The sequence below is a fragment of the Physeter macrocephalus genome, chromosome 8 (assembly GCF_002837175.3).
Source record: "Physeter macrocephalus isolate SW-GA chromosome 8, ASM283717v5, whole genome shotgun sequence".
NCBI classification, from domain to species: Eukaryota; Metazoa; Chordata; class Mammalia; order Artiodactyla; family Physeteridae; genus Physeter; species Physeter macrocephalus.
The window spans coordinates 13,822,566-13,840,872 of record NC_041221.1 but is presented as its reverse complement, the minus strand read 5'-3'; the positions used below and the strand labels follow the sequence as shown (position 1 = coordinate 13,840,872).

General features: G+C 63.5%; 2 protein-coding genes across 10 annotated transcripts in view; both read right to left on the bottom strand.

Annotated features, from left to right (window-relative positions):
* GATD3 (glutamine amidotransferase class 1 domain containing 3) overlaps positions 1-1,014 on the bottom strand; it is a 71,858-nt gene extending 70,844 nt beyond the window's left edge. For 5 of the 6 annotated variants that reach the window (XR_008618019.1, XR_008618018.1, XM_055086451.1 and 2 more), the window contains exons 1-2: positions 837-1,010; positions 573-625 (exon numbers count right to left, since the gene is read on the bottom strand). Coding sequence is in view for 4 of the 6 variants with exons in the window: in XM_055086451.1 (XP_054942426.1) it covers positions 573-625; positions 837-1,010 (227 nt within the window). In the remaining 2 variants the exon portion in view is untranslated. Of the gene's footprint in view, positions 1-572; positions 626-836 lie in introns of all 6 variants that reach the window. The other variant, XM_055086450.1, reaches the window with a different exon arrangement.
* Positions 1,015-1,675: 661 nt separating this feature from the next.
* On the bottom strand, positions 1,676-18,238 carry PWP2 (PWP2 small subunit processome component). 4 transcript variants are annotated; one of them, XR_003680839.2, is made up of 22 exons: positions 18,179-18,238; positions 16,581-16,693; positions 15,373-15,467; positions 14,990-15,089; positions 14,022-14,165; positions 13,003-13,138; positions 12,591-12,826; positions 12,138-12,281; positions 11,457-11,527; positions 10,974-11,110; positions 10,522-10,670; positions 10,215-10,362; positions 9,817-9,967; positions 8,999-9,179; positions 7,827-7,974; positions 7,177-7,285; positions 6,576-6,641; positions 5,885-6,103; positions 5,582-5,732; positions 5,355-5,429; positions 4,790-5,193; positions 1,676-3,646 (listed from the first exon to the last, which is right to left on the bottom strand). XR_003680839.2 is itself a non-coding variant. In XM_024120414.3 (21 exons), exons 1-21 carry the CDS (start codon positions 18,194-18,196, stop codon positions 5,016-5,018), a joined length of 2,769 nt encoding a protein of 922 aa, XP_023976182.1. In that variant the 5' UTR covers positions 18,197-18,238; the 3' UTR covers positions 3,653-5,015. The 4 variants fall into 4 exon arrangements, 3 of the variants coding, with proteins under 3 accessions (XP_023976182.1, XP_028348517.1, XP_054942424.1); XM_024120414.3 differs by lacking the exon at positions 1,676-3,646 and having other exon boundaries at positions 3,653-5,193; XM_028492716.1 differs by lacking the exons at positions 1,676-3,646; positions 6,576-6,641 and having other exon boundaries at positions 3,653-5,193.
* Positions 18,239-18,307: the final 69 nt, after the last annotated feature.

The window sequence follows — 18,307 nt, the reverse complement described above, 5'->3', positions numbered from 1 at the left end:
GCTGGCCACGCCCAGCGGCCACCCCCAGCCACCAGCCTCAGGCTCCTCCCCGCGCTTGGGAGGGGTGTGTTCCCCAACCACTACCTAACTCTCGCCTTCAACTAACTCTGAACCTGACAGCCCCTTCAGTCCTACTCACAGGAACTTTCTAAATAAATCAATCAAAGGACGAACTACTCGGCAACAGCTGACAGGCTACCCCAGTGACATCGGTCTACAGCGAGGTCACTGCACAGCCCTTAAAACTCATGCTGTAAAGACGGAAAAGAGCTCTCTCTGATTTCCAACCCGCAGGACCGTGTGATCCCAATGTTTACAACACGTGGGTGCGGAAAAACAGCAGAGTAGGTGTTAAGTGGTTACCACTGTGTGACAGCATCAAAGGTGATACTAAAAAGCTCATTTGTGTCTCCCTGTACGTTACACGCATTGAGTTTAAACGTTGTCCTTCGCGCCTCCCTGAGTCTCGTCCAGCAGTCCTCTCTGCCTTCCGAACCAGCAGGAAGGCTTCTCCGAACGGTTCAGGCAAAGGGGGACCGCCCCTCCCGAGGGCGAGCCGCCCAGGGACTTACGATGAGGCCTCGTGGAGCTCCGTCCCGTCGTAGACCCCGCATCCGGACAGCACCTGCGGGGATGGAGGGCCGGTCACGGGGGCCACGCGGTCCACCGGGCGGGCCGACCGCCTTCAGCGGGGGGAGGGGCCGACCTGGAGGAGAGGGAGGTCAGCGCGAGGGAGGCGGTGGGGGGGCGGAGGGGCCGCCCGCGGGCACGGGGAGGGTGGGAAGGCCGACCTCGGCGCCCCGCCCCTCGTCCCCACGCCCCGCCCGTCCGCTCACCACTGCGACCCTGGCCACGGGGCGCGGCGCGGAGGCGTGGAGGGCCGCGCGCGGGGACGGCGCCGGTCCGCCGAACGGCAGCGCACGCAGGCCGGGGCGCGGCGCGAAGGCGGCGGTCACCGCCAGCCTGGACGCCACCAGAGCACGGATGGCCGCCATCCTGCGCGAGGACATCGGGGTCGCAAGGTCACAGTGAGAGGGGCCGCGCCTGCGCACAGCCGCCGCCCTGCCCGCGAGCGCGCCGGTGGGCGGGGCCGCGCCTGCGCATTCGCCCGTGGCTCGCGCTCAGCCCAGCAAGGGCGCGTGGCTCCGCAGCGGGTCCACGTAGCTTCGAGCGCCGCCCCCGTCCCGCCCCGCGGCGGCGTCGCCGGGAGGCGCGCAGGGTCGCGGCTGCTGCGAAGCGTTGCGCTGAGATACGGGCTCTGGAGTTAACTTGTGTCGTCATGAGGCCTCAACGTGACTCCGCGACACCGAGTGGCCGGCGCCCAAGTGTCCAGTTCTCATCTGCGCCCCCCTTTCCTGGCCGCTGAGTCCGGGCCGGAGTGAGGCCCTCCCGCTGCAGCGGCCCGGCGCCCCTCCCCCGGCTGCTCTTCGCGTTTCTATTGACGTGGGTTTTTTTTTTTTTTTTCTGACGTGGGTTCTTTTGTAACCCATCTGGTTGTGCAGAGGGAAGGCCAGGTATGAGGCCAGGTCTTTGTAGAGAAAGAGGTTTATCACAGGGGGGGCCAGGCAAGAACAGGCGTAGGGGTGCGGTGCGAAGCTCAGCTCTGTCCCCGGGGGCTGCTGAGGGGGTATTTATCAGGAAGTAGGGAGCAAGAAGGGGAGGGGGTCTCGGATATGATTGGTGGAAAGTAAGTGTAAGTTTCAGTGTAAGTATCAAGAGCTCTCCTGCGCAGGCGCTGGGGCTGCTAGTTAAGCCTCTGACCGGTCGCTGGTGCAAATTGGCGGTGCGGGGTGTAACATGCAGTGGGGTTTTGGCCCGTGACGTCTAAAGGTCACTATTGTAGTCCCTCGTTCTAGTCCTTCAGTGTGCCTGCGCCATGCTCAGTCGGCGGGGCTGTCAGCAAGTTTGTTTCCCTGGTCCTGTGCAGGAGCTTGGTGTTCTCTGTGTCATTTTGTTCCTGCCTCGCGGGCCTTGTAACTCACAGGTGATATCAGTCCATGCCTGTCTTTGGATCATCCCTCAGTCTTGAGGGATGAGGGATGACCACCACTCTAGCCGCTTTCTGCTGCTAAGGGCGAAGGCCCAGCAGGGGCTTGAGGAATGAAACAGTTTGACGTCTAGCTGTACACATTCTAGGGTATTCAGACTGGACTGTTGGAGGGGTTGGTATGCCCCCAGTTCAGGGTTGGCACGACAGAGGAAGAATTTGGTGGCCTGCAGTCTTTGAGAGACAAACTTGACATGAAAGTTAAGAATTATAGGCCCAACAGAAGAATCAGTAGCGCTGTGACTAAAGGAAGTGTCAGTGGATGGAGTAAACGGCCAACTTACTGGGGAGAAAGCCCTTTACAGAATTCCATGCCTCCGGGGCACGATTACCAATGCTGTGTCACCAGCTGGCCTGTTGGTGTTATGTCCTTTACACTGGGTGGTATGTGGTATTCGTCCACATGCACCAGCAGGTGTTGCAGCCACACAGACGCCACCTTGTTCTGCCAGGGGGTAACCGAAGGCTGTTCTGTTATCCGTTACTACAGTGGCTATGGAACTCACCGTGATCTTTAGTCAGTCTAACTAGAGGCAGGCGTTTTGGCCAGTTCCTCCACTGAGGCAGGTAGATTTTGAAGGGTGGGGTGGCCTCGTGATAGGCACCCCCCCTCCCCGTGGGGCCGCTCATCCTGGTGCTCAGCCTGGGCCCGTGATTATTAAGTCTGAGGCCGCCTTCCTTTGTCTGCTCTCCTGGGGTGGACACGTTACCGACCCTCGAGTCGGGCACCAGTAAGCACCCTTGTGCCCTGTGTCACTCGCGCCAGTAGACGGAGACCAAGTTCAGTTGAGAAGCAAAGGAAAGCTTTATTCTTTGATTGAAGAATGGAGAGATGGGAGCTGGCTCTACGGCACAGGGTCTCCCCTGAAAGGCCCGGGGGCGGTGCTGCTTTATAGGGTTCTGGCAGAGGGAGGGGTGGAGTCATTGTGGGTCGGGCAGGTGCAGCACTTCTGCACACGGCTCACCCAGTCTGGCTGTCAGGCAGAGCCGCTTTGCGCTGGGAACGCTAACCTGACACGTTAGGTGGGAAGCCTCTGCACGCGGCCCCATACAGGCAAGTAAAACTAGAATAAACACAAAAGAGGTTGGACCGTATCACCTGGATTCCATCTTATTTTTCCGGGGACCCCAGTGGGCTTTGCTGGGGACATTTCCTTTAGGTTGTGGCTCTCTGGGTCCCACAGAGGAACACATCCTCCTGGTGTCCACATCGTCATCCATGTGTGTTTCTGCAGAGGCCAACGGGCTGGGGCCAAAGATGAGTTAGTGGCACGTGAGTGACGTGAGAATGGGGCCAGCTTGTAGGGTCTGGTGAGCTGCAGGCCTCTTTGTTTGGGGGCCTGTTACACCAACTCTTATTCTGGTGTGCTTGAACCCATTTTTGCCATTTGATGGGCCCTTGGTAGCCAGTGTGTTCTAAGGCCCCCCAGGCAAGTTGGGAGTAGCCTCGGAAGGCTAGACCATCTTTGGTTTGGTCCGTTCCTCTGCTGACTCATTTTGGACTCCTCCATAGAATAGTTACAAGTTGGAAGGTTATAGTTTTCCGTGGCTCCCACTTGCTAGGGTGTCCTGGCTTGTGGATGAACGGTGGTCCGAGCTCTGTAGGGAGGCATTTAACTACATCGTTAAGTGAACGGTAGAGGGTGCAAGGGGAGGTCAAATTACACGAGAATTTTGCTTCGGGAGTGGGTATTAGGGTAGCCTCTAGAGGAAGGTCAAGGTTATGTTATTTAGTCCTCCTTTAATCATTAGTGGGGGAGCCTGGGAGAGGGCTGGCAGGGCTGAGTGTACCTTTCCCCAGCTGGGGGTTAGGATGACAGACCCAACACTGCCTTTCACCCCCTGCTGCAGTGGCTTTTGAGAGGTGAGTCAGTGTTTGTGTCCCAAGCTCAGTGTGTGACAACCCCTGCCAGGAAGATGGGAGGAGGAGAGAAACAGGGTCCTTCCCAGTTTCTTTCAGGACCACGGGGATAGTTTACAGATGAGTTATTTGCATCTGAAAATACACGACTATCAATGTATTTATTTTCTACCTTAATACCCAAGAACAGAAGAGGCTCTGATAGACATCACTATTATTTACAAAGGAAATGACTCCATCCCAAGACGGCACGAGTTTCATAAGCAGATAGAAGAGCACACAGCCCCACCAGACTAGCAAGAACCTGCCCGTCATCCACCCTAATAATGGTCCAGTGGCTCGAGGCTGCACCTCTGGTGACCTGCAGGCTGGGGCCTGTGTCCTGACCCTGGAAGCTGTAGCTACCAAGGGACCAGCGGCCTGGCTGTGGTCTAGGCTGCCCTCACAGTGACCCTTCCCGAGGAGCATCGCAGGATGGAGTCTTCCTCTCAGAGCTGGCCAGCAGGTCTGATGGGTCTCCCTGGAAAGCCTGTCCAGGCCCAGCCCCAGGCCCCTCTCCAAGGTCGGAGTCAAGCAGATGTTCCCTGCCGGACCCCGTGCAGGGATGATGGTGCTGGCAGCCTAGGCTGGGCCACGAGGGCGAGCCACCTGCCCTGCTCACCTGTTCCCCGGCACAGAGGTGCCAGCAGGCAGGTGGCCCTGATCCCCCAGCACGACAATCACACCCAGGATACGTTACAAACCTTTCAAATTCAGGGGTCAGACTCAATACCTACATTGTAGAGATACGCGTCTTTTTCATCTCTAAAATTAGCAAAGCTTTATACTAAAAACATAAAAACTCATACAAAGTTTGCGTCTCTACACGTGAGCCCATTTACCTCTCCACAAGGTGCTTTCGACGGCAGACACTCCTGGGCCCTGGGTGCCAAGCCTGTGCCTGCCAGGGACCCGTCAGCTCACGCACTGACCCCGTGACCGCGTCTGGTTCCTGCAGAAGAGCGGGTCCTGGCGACAGTGCCCTTGCGTCCCGGCTGCCCCCCGCGGTGGAGGTCCCACCTTGCCCAACATCCCGGCCGAAGCCAGCAGGGCTGCAGGTGGCCAGCTCTAGGCCAGCGGCCCGTCTCCATCCCCAGGTCCTCTCCTGAGCAGGTGCAGACTGTTGTCATCGTCCTCAGATGCATCTGCTTCCTCCTCGCTGCCCGGTGGTTCAGAGGGCCGCTTCAGGCCCCGCTGCTTAGAAACGGCCAGAGCGTACTGCATATTGTAGCGGTTCCAGTCACAGCTGCCGAGGGCACACGGGACTCACATCAGTAAGACCGACGCTGGGGCCTTCTGTCCCCAGATCAGACAACACAGGGAGCGGCCCTGGCGTGGAACCGACAGGAACCTGCTGGTGACAGTGAAAGCCCCGCCCTGCCCATCAGCCACTCCCGAGACACGTACAGTTTGGAGACGTCGTCCCAGTGGCGCTGGATGCTCTTCTGAAGGAACTGAACTGCCGGCAGCAGTGTCCCCACTCTGGAAAGGAGACGTCCCTCAGCGTGGGCGGCCACCACGAGGCCACCCGGACCTGCTCCACGCTGTACGCTTGTAAAAGCCTCCCCTGGTCTGTGCATCCACACAGACAGCTGACCCAGTGACAGGTGGCCAAGGGAGTGGGCGGGTCGTACCTGGACTTGAGCTTCTGTCCGTGGACCATAAGCAGTTTCTGAGTCCATATGAGGTAGAATTCTAGATGGCGAGACTCTTCGAAGGACGAAGCTAAAAATTCCAGCACCTTCTCCACGTACAAGTCAGGCAGGGAGGAGCTGATGACCTCAACTGGAAGACAAGGAGGAAGGTCCCACTCAGCCCACAAAGAACCTGTCAGGAGAGACGCGCTCACAGCTCTGCACGTGCGGAGAGCGGCTGCCGCGTGTGGCCGCAGGGCCCCCCCGGCCCCGCGGGCCTCCCCAGCCCTGGCCCGGGCTCACTCTCGTCCCAGGGCACCGACTCCAGGGCCTCCTGCAGCAGCTTCCTCTCGTTGAGCCGGAAGGCCATGAGGATGGCCCTGGTGAAGTCCCGCTGGCACAGCGCCGCCCGGATCTGTGCAGGCGTGACGCTGGTGTCCAGCTCGAACGGGTCGAAGAGCATCCGGGCGTCCAGGGAGTAGACAAGGAGCCCCTCGGTGGTGGTGGCCGCCCAGCAGCGCCCTGGGAAATCAAGCGGACTTAACAAAGGCTTCCTCAACGTTTATTTCCGCTTTTCCCCATTTCTTGAAGAAGAACAGCTACTGAATACGCCCCCGGGGTCCTGAGTTCAACAAGGGGGAAGGAGCGCCGCGTGAGGACGGCCCGCTGCAGCCCCGTCCTGCTCCCCCCGCGCCGGACACTCCTGGGTCGGCCCGACAGGCACACGGGCAGGGCGCTCAGGGCAGGTGCCCACCTCCCCGCTTGGGAGCTGGGCGTGTCTGAAGCCACAGCTTCCACGGCCGTCCGCCAGCGGGGACAAAGAAGGCCACGTCTCCCCCCCGGGGGTCGGCGGTGCCCAGAGCAGGCCAGAGGCTCCGTGCCGCCCTCGCCCCGGGAGTGGGCTGACAGGCCCACCGTGCACACCGCAGGCCCGGAAGGCCATCGGGACCAAGCCCGGCCCTCCCACATCCGTGACCTGACGCCCAGGGCGCACCGGTGGGAGAGAAGCGGAGCGAAGTCACCCTGATCTCAGGCTTGAAGTGCCGGGAGCTCACGTCACCTGGGAACAGAGGCACACCACCCGTCTCAGGGCAGCAGCATATCCCTCACCACTCGCCCCACAGAGGGAGGCCGCCCTGCAGACCCAGCAGGAGCAGCAGCCCGCGCCGGGGCCTCAGGTGCTGCTTCAGGGGCGCTGCGGGCCCCCACGGACGAGCCCTCAGGGCAGACGCTCTCTGGGCTCCGGCCTAGCCAGCAGCCGGCTTGTCCGTTCCGGAGAAAAGCCCTGCCCAGCCCAGGCTGCGAGGCAGGTGGTTCCAGCCCCTCAGGCCGGGGAGGCTGCCAGCCCGACACTGGGCTTGCCCCGAAGCCCACGTGGGGGCAGGCGCAAGGCCCAGGGCTGGGCACCGGCCAGATGCCCAGCCACCCGCAGGGGGGACCCCGCGCCCTGGCCACCAGCGCCGGAGTTCCTGGACGTCAATCGCTGCAGCCCCGACGAGAGCAACACCGCCCGCCATCCCCCAGGAAAAGCAGGCGGTGATCAGGGCGGCCTGCCGTGCCCTGGCCAGGGGGACACAAGAGGACCCTCTGCTCACCCTTCTTTACGCCCGGCAGCGGTATCGTGACCCCGCCCTCCTCCATGGCGTCTTGGTCAATGAGCGCCAGGTTGCCAAACTCTGTCATTTTCCTTCGGTTCAAAAATTCCTAAAGGGCGAAACCCGGACGTCTCGCTGCGGGAGGTGCAGGGAGCGCTCGCTCGTCTGCCCCAGCTCCCTCCTGTGCCACCAACACGGGCTGGGGGGCGGCCAGCCCCGCCTGGAACCCCACGGGGCACACGGAGGAGCCTGAGACAGGACAGGGCAGCACCTCCCCTGGGCTCCCGCGGCCAGCCCCGTGGTGGGCGGATTCTCTAACCCGACAGCCGAGCGAAGGGCACGCGTGAGCCTGCGAGGGAGCCGCACGTGGGGCGGCGTCTGCTGCCACCTGCCACAGCCCGTCCTGCTGCACGTCCCCGGGGACATGACGAGGACAGCCCACCCCGGAACACCCAGGAGGGGCCGGGCTTACAGCCGCACGCAGAAGCCCTTCGCCTGGCAGGGGGGCCAGAGCAGGTGAACCCGGGCAGGCGCACCTGTCCAGAGCCCCGCCACCCCCAGGTCCCCGTGGAGCCAGGGCGTGAGCAGGGCCATGGGCGAGGCCGGGCAGCCCCCGGGCCCTGCTCTGCGGCCTTGCAGCGCTCGCTCACCTCCATGGCGTCCAGAGAGAGGTTGCAGGAGATCTCGAACTTCTTCCTGAGAATCTGCTCCTTGACGTGATAGATGCACACAAACTTGGACATCCCTCCCGCCAGGATACTCTCGCCGTCCGCAGAGTAGCACAGAGTGGTGAAGGCCCTGCACAGAGGGGACGCGGACTCAGCTGCCACCCAGAAGGCAAACAGCACCCTCCCCAGCATCCTCCAGGGCTCTGGCCTAAACCCAGTGTCAGAACCTTGGCCCAGTCGCCAGGCTCCTTCTGGGCAGCACGGCCCCTGGAGGAGGGGCAACGCTGCAGCTTCCGAGAGGCAGGGCGGCTCCCAGAAGGGCCGCGGGGAGGGGCCCGCCCACCCGCCCCGCTCACGGCGGCGCTCAAAGGGGCGTCTACTCAGGCCCGCAGGACCAGAAACCTGGCGCTCACTGCCCTGCTGGCTCACAGGACTCAAGACGGTGACCTTGGATTGGGCAGAGGATTCTTAGATACAACACCGAGAGCACAAGTGACAAAGGAAAAAACATACAAGTGGGCCTTTGTCACGATTAAAAACGTGCTTCAAACAACACCTCCTAGAAAGTGGAGAGGAGCCACAGGAGGAAAAAGATACTTGCAAAGTGTATATCTGATAAGGATCTCATGTCTCAAATACTCAGAGAGCTCTTACAACTCAGCAATACAAACGGCCCATTAGAACTGGCAGACGCTCTGGAGAAAAGTTTTCCAAAGCCCACACACAAATGGTCCATCGGCACGTGAAAGGATGCCAAGAACATCGTTGCTCAGGGAAATGCAAGCCAAAACTATGAGGCACCAGCTCACACCCACCAGAACAGCTGGGATTTTTAAAAACAGGCAGGAAGGAGCATTGTTAATAACGTGGGGACAGTGGAAGCCCCTGCCCTGGGGGGTGTAAACTGTGCACGCTCGGCGGCGGCGGCCGGGGGGGGTCCTCAAAAGGTGAAACAGAGTCACCAGGGGGCCCGGCAATGACACGAGCAGGGGTGCACCCGAAAGAACTGAAAACGGGCCCACGGATTCTGGTCCTCGGGGTGGGAGGGTGCAGAAGCTGTTCATCCACACGGACCCCGCCAACACCCTGCTCCCCTGGGAGGGGCCCCCGCTGAGGAGCTCCTGGGCTCCGGGACAGCCCCACCGAGCGCTCACTTCCCCTTGGCCGAGTGCTTGGCAGTGATCTTGTCCAGCTCCTTCCTGCCCGTCTTGAGGTCGTGCCTGCCCTCGATGGAGCCCGTCTGCACCGCGTTTTCGGGGTCCCAAAAGGTGATCTGTGAGTTCAGCGTGGCCACAGCCAGCTCGGCACCGTCAGGGCGAAAGGTCACGGCCAGAGCTGAGAAGAGGTGCGGAATTAGGGCCGAGGCAGACCCTGGGCTCCGGCCGATGGGCCACACTGAGCTGCCCTCATCCCGGCACCCTGAGGGCCTGGGGGGCCACAGGACGCACACAAGGCATAACCGAGCAGGGGCGGCCCAGTGGAGGGCTCTGGGCGGGAGGCGTCACGTGGAGGTCATGGGCTGGCTAGAGACAGACTAGCTGGAGGCGGGGGTGGTACAGAGGCCCCCAGAAGACGCAGGGGGCCGGTGGCTAAAAGCCTGAATCAGAGCCGGGTCGGGTGGCAGGAAGCAGAGAGCACCACAGAGACCACGAGCCCCGGGGCCAACGACCGGGTTCCGTGAGGGCCAGACACGGGCAGCGCAGTCTTCGCTGTGACCCATCAGCTCTGCGGCCCGGCCGGCTGCGCACCGGGACGCTTCGCCCCCGAGCGTGGGCGGTGGGGCTCCAGGACAGGGCCTCAGGCCGAGGAAGCTGCTACAGCAGGGCCCCCGGTTTGCTCCCCTGGGGGAGCCCGATGCCAAGTGACAAAACCAGGCCGCCGACCCCAACAGCCCACGGCGCTCGGAGCCCTGGGTTTTTCCAACCACGCGCCCCAGACCGGGCCGTCCCCCGGGTGCCCGGCCGCTGCTTACCGACGGAGGTGAGGGCCAGCGTCTCTGTGGTCCTCCAGCTGTCCGCCATGTCCCACAGACGCACCGTCCTGTCCCACGAGGCGCTGGCCAAAACCGACTTCATTGGGTTAAAACACACACCACTGATGGGCCCCTCGTGGCCAGACAAAACCTACGGCCGTTCAGAAAAGAGCTCTGAGGACGAGGGACGCCCAGCGGGCCGCCCCGGGGTGCAGAGGCCGTGGCCGCTGGGCTGCGGTGTGGGCCAGGAAGGGGAGCCCGCCCAGGAAACGCGTGTAAACGGTGCTGCCCGTGGCAGGGATGTGACTCCGAACCCCGCTCCTCTCGGGTCAGCCAGGCCCCCTCCCCACCCCCCAGCCCCCGGCCAAGAGCGCAGCTCCTGGACTTGCGGCCCTTACGTCGAGGAGCCTGCCCGTCTGCATGGACCAGATGAAGATCTCGAAAGAGTCCTGGGCCCCAGCAGAGACGATGTCCCCGCTCGAGTCCACGGCCACACAGGAGAACTGGGTGGGGCGCGGGGACGTGAAGGTGCGGAAGTTGCGGTACCTGCGGGAGGAGAGCCCGGTCGGGACGGTCCCGGGGGCCCACGAGCTCTCGTGGGCCTCACCCTGTGTCTGACCGACGAGCCCAGAACCCTCAGCCTCGCTGTCACAGCCCAGCACACGGGGAGAGGCTGCGGGGCAGGCCTCCCCACAGGAAGGTCACCTGTGAAGGTCAAAGGCGCGCACGGTCCCGTCCATGGAAGAGGTCACGATGACGTAGCCAGTGGTGGTGAAGGTCACGCCGGTGACCCCACTCGAGTGCTCCGTGAAAGTGACGAAGCAGAAGCCGCTGAGGGTGTTCCACACCTTGACCTGTGGCGGGTAGCGCCACGGCTCAGGACACCCCACGGGGACAGCCTCCCACATCTGAGACCCCTTAGACGTGCCCAGAAAACCGAGCCAAAAAGGGGGAAACAGACACCCAAAGCCTCTCCACTCAGACCGGGCGAGTCTGCAAACGGCTTCTCAGGAAGCCAGATGGGGCGGGGTGGGCTCTGGAGCGCCAGGCTGAACCCCGAGTCAGGGCCTGGCCGCGGTGCCGCACCCCGCCTCAGCCAGGCCAGCAGAATGGGGACGGGACCCCTCCGGCTCCCCCTCGCCGGCCCCGCGGCCCACCTTGCTGTCGTCCCCGCCGGTCGCGATGTACTGCCCGTCGGGCGAGTAGGCCAGGGACACCGCGCTGTTGAAGCGGCCCTGCTGCCTGAGCACGAAGGACTCGCTCTGCCACTCCCACACCAGCAGCTGGCCCAGGCCTGCGGGGCACAGGGGACGGCTCGTGACGCCGCTCGCCCGCCTCGGCCGCGGGCAGGCGCCGTCAGCCTCCGCCCGAACGAGGGCCCCAGCACGGAGACGCCAAGCTCCCGCGTCACCCGCCAGAGGCCAAGGCGACAGGCCAGGCGCTGCCGAGGGAGGCCAGAATTCAGGCGGCGACGGGACTCGGGACTCAGAGGGGCCTTTGTGCGGGAAGTTCCAGCGGCTGCTCCTTCGTGGTGAGCCACCTGGCTGCTGGCCTGGCGCGGCACCTTGCGGGGGGCGGGATGGCGGCAGGCTTCCCGGAGGAAGAGTCCCGCTCCTGTCCTCGCAAACCCAGGTACCAACCTGAGCACCCGAAGGCGATCCAGTCCCCAGAGCCGTTGATGGCGATGGACGAGACCCTCTGATCCGAGACACTGCGGAGAAACGCGGGGCTCGGTCAGCACAGCAAGGGCCCCCATCCCTTCCCCGGGGTGGCCGTGCGAGTGAGGACAGGGCCAGGCCTCCCCGCTAGCAGCACCCACTTCCTCCCCACCCGTTAACTAGACATAGACGATTCACTGCACTGAGCACATCAGAAAACCCAGAGTTTTCTTGCCCCGCGTTCAAAACCTCGAAGCTGCGTGACTTCGGGAAACCAGTACTTTTAGTTTTCTCAACGTTCCAAAGATGCAGGAGAAGAAAAATGAGAACAGGAAATAAAAACAACGTGATCTACACGTGGAACCAAAGCTCCCTCTGACTGGGGGTTGGATGGGGCCGAGGGGACTGCACGTCTGAGATGGGGGCAGGGCAGCAGCATCCCCAATCTCTCTAATCCAGGACAGAGGAAGGCGCAAGTGTCCTGGGAAGCCATCCGTGCGGCTGGCCGGGCCTCCTGGCCACTCCACGGCCCTCGGTCCAGACGGGCACAGCACGGCTTCCACCTACCTCCCCCACCGTCCGCCGGCGGACTGCGAACGCGCGCACGCTCACACACACATATGCACGCACGCACGCGTGACCACGCGGAGCAGAGTCGCTGACCTCAGGGAGTGGATGAGGTTGAACTCTGGGAGCTCGTGAAGGTGGAAGATTCCAGAAGCAAAACCAGTGACCAAGAGGTGGACCTTCTTGTGATATGCTGCAGCCGTCAGATGGTTGAAATCTCCTTCTTTATTGAAGAAGTACCTAAGCAGGCAGGGACACAAGAACTGTGGGAAGAGGACCGGAGAGCTCGGCGGTCTCACAGCCCCACCCCGACCCGCAGGGCATGCGGAGGGTGGCCTGACAGCGCTGCCCCTCATCCTAAGGATGACCTACCTCGTCCTCACACTCGCAGCTCTGCGCGCCCAGCTCCTGACCCTTGGTCTGCCTGGGACCGCACTTCCCCAGGTACCCCCGACTCCTCACCCGCCCACCCCCGCCTGGGGCCCCGGGGCAGGAATCACAACGCGGCCCCAGAGGGCGCAGGCCCACCCGTGCAGGCGGGAGACCTACTTGGCCACCCGCGAGTACTTCGCTTTCCCCCGCTGCCCCTCAGCAGCCGGCACGGCCTTCCCGTGGACGGCGGTCTCCCTCTCCGCCCCATCCTCGTCCTCGTCCTCGTCCTCGTCCCCGTCCTCCCTCTGCAGCAGGTCCGCCTTCCAGCCCGCGGGGGCTTTCAGCCTCAGGCCCTCAGGGGGGGTGTCACACTGCCACACGCACAGGGCGCCGTCCTGGCTGAGCGTGTACAGCTGCGGAGGGAGACGCGAGAGCCGGGGTCACCCTGACCCCCAGCCCACGGCGGCCCAGGCTGCACAGACACCTCCCAAGCCTGCCCCGGCTACCGCGGCCCCAGCCTCCCCAGGGAACCGAGAGCAGCCCCAGGGGAGGGCCCAGCGCCCGCTCGAGGCTGTGACCGGGGACGTACGTCCAGGCTGCTGGACTCGAAGAAGCAGCCCACGATGGCGTCCTTGTGTCCCCCCAGCGCGTAGTAGATGAGGTTGTCCCACCGCTCGGCCCCAAACACCCATGTGGACATGTCTTTGCTCCCGACCGCAAAGCACCTGGGGGACGGGGGGTCACAGCTCAGCCTCGGGCTTGCAGGTGACAGCCTCCCCGTGGGGTCCCCGGGCACAGGGGAGACGCCCGAGGCTCCAGGCGGGGACAGCCCTGGTCTGCTGCATCCACCTGTGCTTCTCCCGGGACCAGGAGCCTCACTGCACGTGCGTCACTGTCCCTCCGAGCAAAGCAGTCTCTCGGGGTGGGGCAGCCCAGGGGAGCCTGAGAACCGACCGCTGAGCCCGTGGGGGGCTGCCTGGGGACCCTGCTCTTCATGCCTCCCTGACCCACCCTCGATCCCAGGACCCGCGGAAGGGCAGGAAGGCTTGACTATGGGGCGCCCGGTCCTCCCCACAGACCCACCCCCGAGGAGCCCACCCACGTCTCCCGCGGACGCACTGCGCGCCTGGGGGCTGCGTGCCACGCACTGCGGCCAACCACGTGAGAACAGCCCTCCTGGTGTATGAAGTGGCAGCCACCACCAGCCTCCCCTCCCCCTCCCGGCGCACAGAACCCAGGGCAGCGGAGACACGGCCAGCCCCTCTCAGGGACAGCTGGGCCAGAGCACTGGCCCGGCAGCCAGGCTGAGCGACGCCCGCCAGCTCTCCTCCTGCCCACAGCTGCCCCGGAAGCTGGGCCACCGCACGCTGGCTTATCGCGGTCCTCATCCAGGGCCGCGCTCTGCTCTGGTTTCCGGTGACAAGGGCCAGACAGACCTGACTCAGACCCAGGAGCCAGGCCTGTGCCCTGTGCCACACGAGGCTCGTGAGAGACCATTTGAAAACAAGACGGGGATGTGACAAGTCACCCCGGGTTCCCCAACAACGTGCTGTTTACAGTTCCCCTCGGGCCCCTCCTATGCCCAGCCCCATCCCGACCAGGACTCACCGGGAGTCGTCTGTCCAGTCAATGCACGTGGTCTCATCGTACGGCCCGAAGTAGGTTTTGTCCAAAACAAACGCATTGAATTCCCGCTTCCTCCCAGGGGCGTGGTACATCTGAGCAAGGTTGCCTTTGGTGACAACAAATTTCCTGCCACAGAAACGGGTGCCATCAACATCCAGCGCCAGTGAGGGCCCCGAGCCCAGCTCAGAGCTCTGGAGAGGACCGCTCTCCTGCTCCGAGGCCAGCCCTACAGGCGGCAAACCTGGGGCCCTAACCCTGCCTCTCACGGGCCCCGAGTCCCCCCTTCTCCGGGTGGACAGAGTCAGGGAAGAAGTGGACAGACCCCGGGCCCTGCCACACCTCTGCCCCGGAGCAGAGGCCCCTCAGGTTCTCCCGCCGGCCCAGAGGGTGGTCACCAAGGCCAGGCCAAGCTCAGACAGCCCCGGGTGGAACCGAACGCAAGACACAGGCCCTGTGACAGGAACCGGGTGCGGCCCCCGCCCAGGACGCCTTCTCCGGGGTGTCTGAGGGTGGACGTGGGGCGGGGCTCACCGCTGACTGCTGTAGCCGCCCCTTCCACGGCACAGCTGGCCAGCCTGGGCGTGAGCAGCCGGGAACAGCCCCCGTCCCCCGTCCCCCGGCCCTGCAGCCCAGAGCAGGCCCGGGACTCGCCACGCCCTCCTCCCAGCGGGGGTCAAGGCCGCTCAGCACCAGGGCTCCTTCATGAGCCCGCTGTCTGGGGGCACAGCTTCCGGAGACGGCTTTGGACAGGAACCGGCAGAACCTCCCACTCGAGGTGTGAACACCAGCCCCAGGGGAGGAGAGGAGGGGCCTGCGCAGCCCGGATCCAGGGGGGACCCAGAGGGGCACGGGCTCAGGGACTGTCTGTGGCCGCCGCGGTGATGTCCGAGCCCACCAGGCGTGAGGGAGCCTGCAGCTCGACAGCTCCCACCCCGCCCGCAGGTGCGTACCTGCCATCGGGGGAGAAGGAGACGCTGTGCACAGCGCCCTTGAAGTGGAAGCGGTGCAGCACGGCCCTGCAGACCAGGCTGGCGAGCAGCGCGTCGCCCCCTGCGGGAAAAGGGAGAGCAGAGCGAGGCCCCGCACGTCGCACGCAGGCATCAGGTCGTGAGGCCCAGCCACGCGGTGCCGGCGGCACACGGCCAGGGAGGACACCCCGCATGCCCGCCCAAGGCCCGCCGGGGCCCCAGACACGGAAGCAGCCGAGGGGACCATGCGGGCCTGGACCCCCAGGGGTCTTAGTGTCAGCCTCGGGTCAGCTGGACGCCCGCCCCGCCCGCCCTGCAGTCACCACCCCATACGCCGTCGCCACCTCTCGGCCCAGGGCGGTTACCTTCATCGACAATGATGGCGAGGCGGCCGTCCGGGGACAGCCCCACACACTTGATGTTGTACCGAGTGGCCAGAGGCAGAGTGTCAGACTTGTTGCTGGGAGACAAAAAACCAGAGCTGAGCTGCAGCTCTCGTGTCATCAGGCGGGGCTGCGGGACCGGGCCAGCCCGGACCAGCAGCACCCACCCTGCACCTGTCTCCACGCCCCTCCAGGTCTGCCAGAGCCCTGGACTCCTCAACCGCCCGTCCCTCAAGAGGGAGAAGAAATAAGACAACGTCCTCGAGAAAATTTCGCTAAGCGTGTCAAAACCTTAAAAGTGGGTTTCAAACGTGTCAATTTTGCTTCCAGGACCTCATCCTGAGAGAACCCTGGAAACATACAGTCAGGAAACCAGAAACAAGCCGGCTGTCCGACGGAAGGGAGAGCTCAGGGACAGCGTGCCCGGTAAAGCTTTTCGCGGAAATGCAAAAACACAGGAAAATGGAAAGCTAAGTAAAAATAAACAACCACCGGATTACATTCTAATTTTGTTCTTTATTATACAGTGCCACCACGTGGCCATTCCTCTAGATAGCCCCGTCACTACTGACACCAGTGATGACCCCGCCAGCAGCTGGCCCTGGGTGCGCCCTGCACTTCAGGAAACAACTCGCAAGCAAGGCAAGTGCTATGGCCCCATCTCACAGACTCGGAAACGGAGGCCTGCAGAGACCCAGGCAGCCTCTGCAACAGGAGGGTCTCGCCCAGGCCACGCATGTCTGCCAAGGGGTGACAGCCTCCCCCGGAGAAGACAGAAATGGAGCCACGTGCTCGCTCAGCAGGAGACAGAGTGAACCTGAGCACACAGAGCTGGTCCCGGCCAGCACGCCGGCAGGACGGCAGTCCAGGGTGGCTCCCACGCCCCAGGCATCCCCTCCCAAACGTTTCAGCCAAGGGACACGCAGCTACTACCCTGAAGGGAACGTCAGCAACCTCACTACGTGGGGTTCAGCTGAGAGACTAGAAGGAAGAAACCAGGGTCCCTACTGCCAGTCCCGCCGCTGACCCGTCTGCACTATGTAAATCCCGCAGCCCCCATCAGGGGGCTCTGTCTCCAGCGCCTGTTTAATAGTAACAGGTGCGCTATTAAAGAGAGGTGAGGAAAACACTGTGTTTTTACCCGCCAACTACAATGATCACAGCTGTTAACGTCATTTTAGTGAACTTACTTTTTTAGGTCAAACACAGTGACTCTGTTTCCCACGGGACTGATAACTGAATTTCCATCACGCGTAAAATTTAAGTTTCCACACCGATAGACTGTCCCCAGCAAATTTGAAAACTGAAAAGAAAACAAAGCTGTCTTAACACAAAGAAAATACAACTCCGGGAAAGGGCTAAGCGAGGCCTCCGGTCAAAGAGATGGCGCAGAGACCCCCGCAGCCTCCCTGATCATTCCTGGGGTCCCGCTAGCCACCCCCCACCCCCCGGGACACTTCCTGGGCACCTACAAGGCCAGGCCCGGAGCAAGAGAGAGGAGGAAGTGAGCCCAGTCCCCAGGGGCCCTGAGCTCCCGCTGGGGGGTAAGGGGCACAGTAAGAGCATCCAGACAGGGTGTCTGCCGGGTGGAGGACAGGACCCACGTTGCAGGAAGAGAACAGCTGTGACAACGGAACAGCGTCCCAGGCGCATCCCGGGTTCAAGGCTTCCTGAACAGGGCAACCTGCTGCAGCCCATCCATTCAATCATTCATTCAACCATCAGCCGCCCTCAGGCTCCACGTCGGGCAGGTGGGCGATGGAGACAGAGCTGTGATTGCAAGGGCGCCGTGCTGCCCAGACAGCCAACCCCGTGGGCAGGAGAGGGAGAGGAACTTCCGAGGGTGGTCAGGGAAGGACCCTCAGAGGGGCCACCTGAGCTGGAACCCAGATGACAAGGAGCATCTGGAGCTGCAGGCGGGCAGGGCCCTGGGAACCCCAAGGAGGCCACGAGGAGAGCCCGGTCAGCCAATGTTCTAAGCAGAGGTGAACCATGATCGCTCCCCTTTTTCGAAGGTCACGCTAAGCGACCCTGGGAGCCAGAGGAGATGCAGGGAATCGGTGAGCCTTTGGTGCCCTTCCACACAGAAGGCAGTGGTGTCGGAACTGGGGAGATGACCCAAGGAATGGAGAGCGTGGATGAAATCAGGCCCGAGAGGAGCTGGTCAGCGGGAGGTTCGGGTCACAGAAGACCAGGCTGGGTGGGGGCAGCGTGGGTGTGGGGTGGAGCTGCTGGAGGGCTGCGCTGTGGCCAGGGCCAGAGCAAGCCTGTAGGGAGCTGGGACACGACGGAGGGGGAAAGGCCGGAGGCGGCGGCCCGGAGGAGGAACAGCCTTCAGGCGAGTGGCAGCAGCGGACGGGGCCGCGCAAACGCCCAGAGCTCCAAACCCGCGGGTGGCCCGCTGTGCCAAGGGTCCCGAGACGTGGAGAAGATGCAGGAGCGGTCCAGTGGGCTCGGCGCCTGTCCCCGCGTCCTCCCCACGTCGCGCGCTGCGGGCTCCGGGAAGCAGGACTTCCGTCCGGGCTGGTTCTCGCTGCCCTCTCGGAGCTCAGCCAGACCCTCCCGCAGCGCTCCTGCTCCTCCCGCCCACGCCCGCCGCTCGGTCCCAGACCAGGGCGCCGCGGCCCCTCGCGCGGCCTGCCTCAGGCTGCACGGTGAGGGGCCGACCGGTGCTTCCGGACCCAGCCCAACCAGGCCCGGCTCCCTGGCCCCGAAGGAGCAGTGTCGAGCAGCGACCCCACCGGAACCCCGGGCTAAGGACCCCACACCACCCCCGGCCCGCACTCACCCGGTACGCGAACTTCATCGCAGCCGCCACACGTGTGTTGCTTGCAGCCTCTGCGCCCCGCCTCCCGGCCCGCAGTAAGCACTTCCGGGGCAGGAGAGCGGTCCCGCACCAACGCACCACAGCGCCCCC

What these genes read in the sequence shown, in the direction of transcription:
- PWP2 (XM_024120414.3), bottom strand. An exon ending in GATCGCCTTCGGGTGCTCAG is followed by an intron (nt 11,111 to 11,456) that starts GTTGGTACCTGG and finishes TGTGCCCCGCAG; the next exon opens with GCCTGGGCCAGCTGCTGGTG. An exon ending in GCTGCCGGGCGTAAAGAAGG is followed by an intron (nt 6,642 to 7,176) that starts GTGAGCAGAGGG and finishes CTCTGTTCCCAG; the next exon opens with GTGACGTGAGCTCCCGGCAC.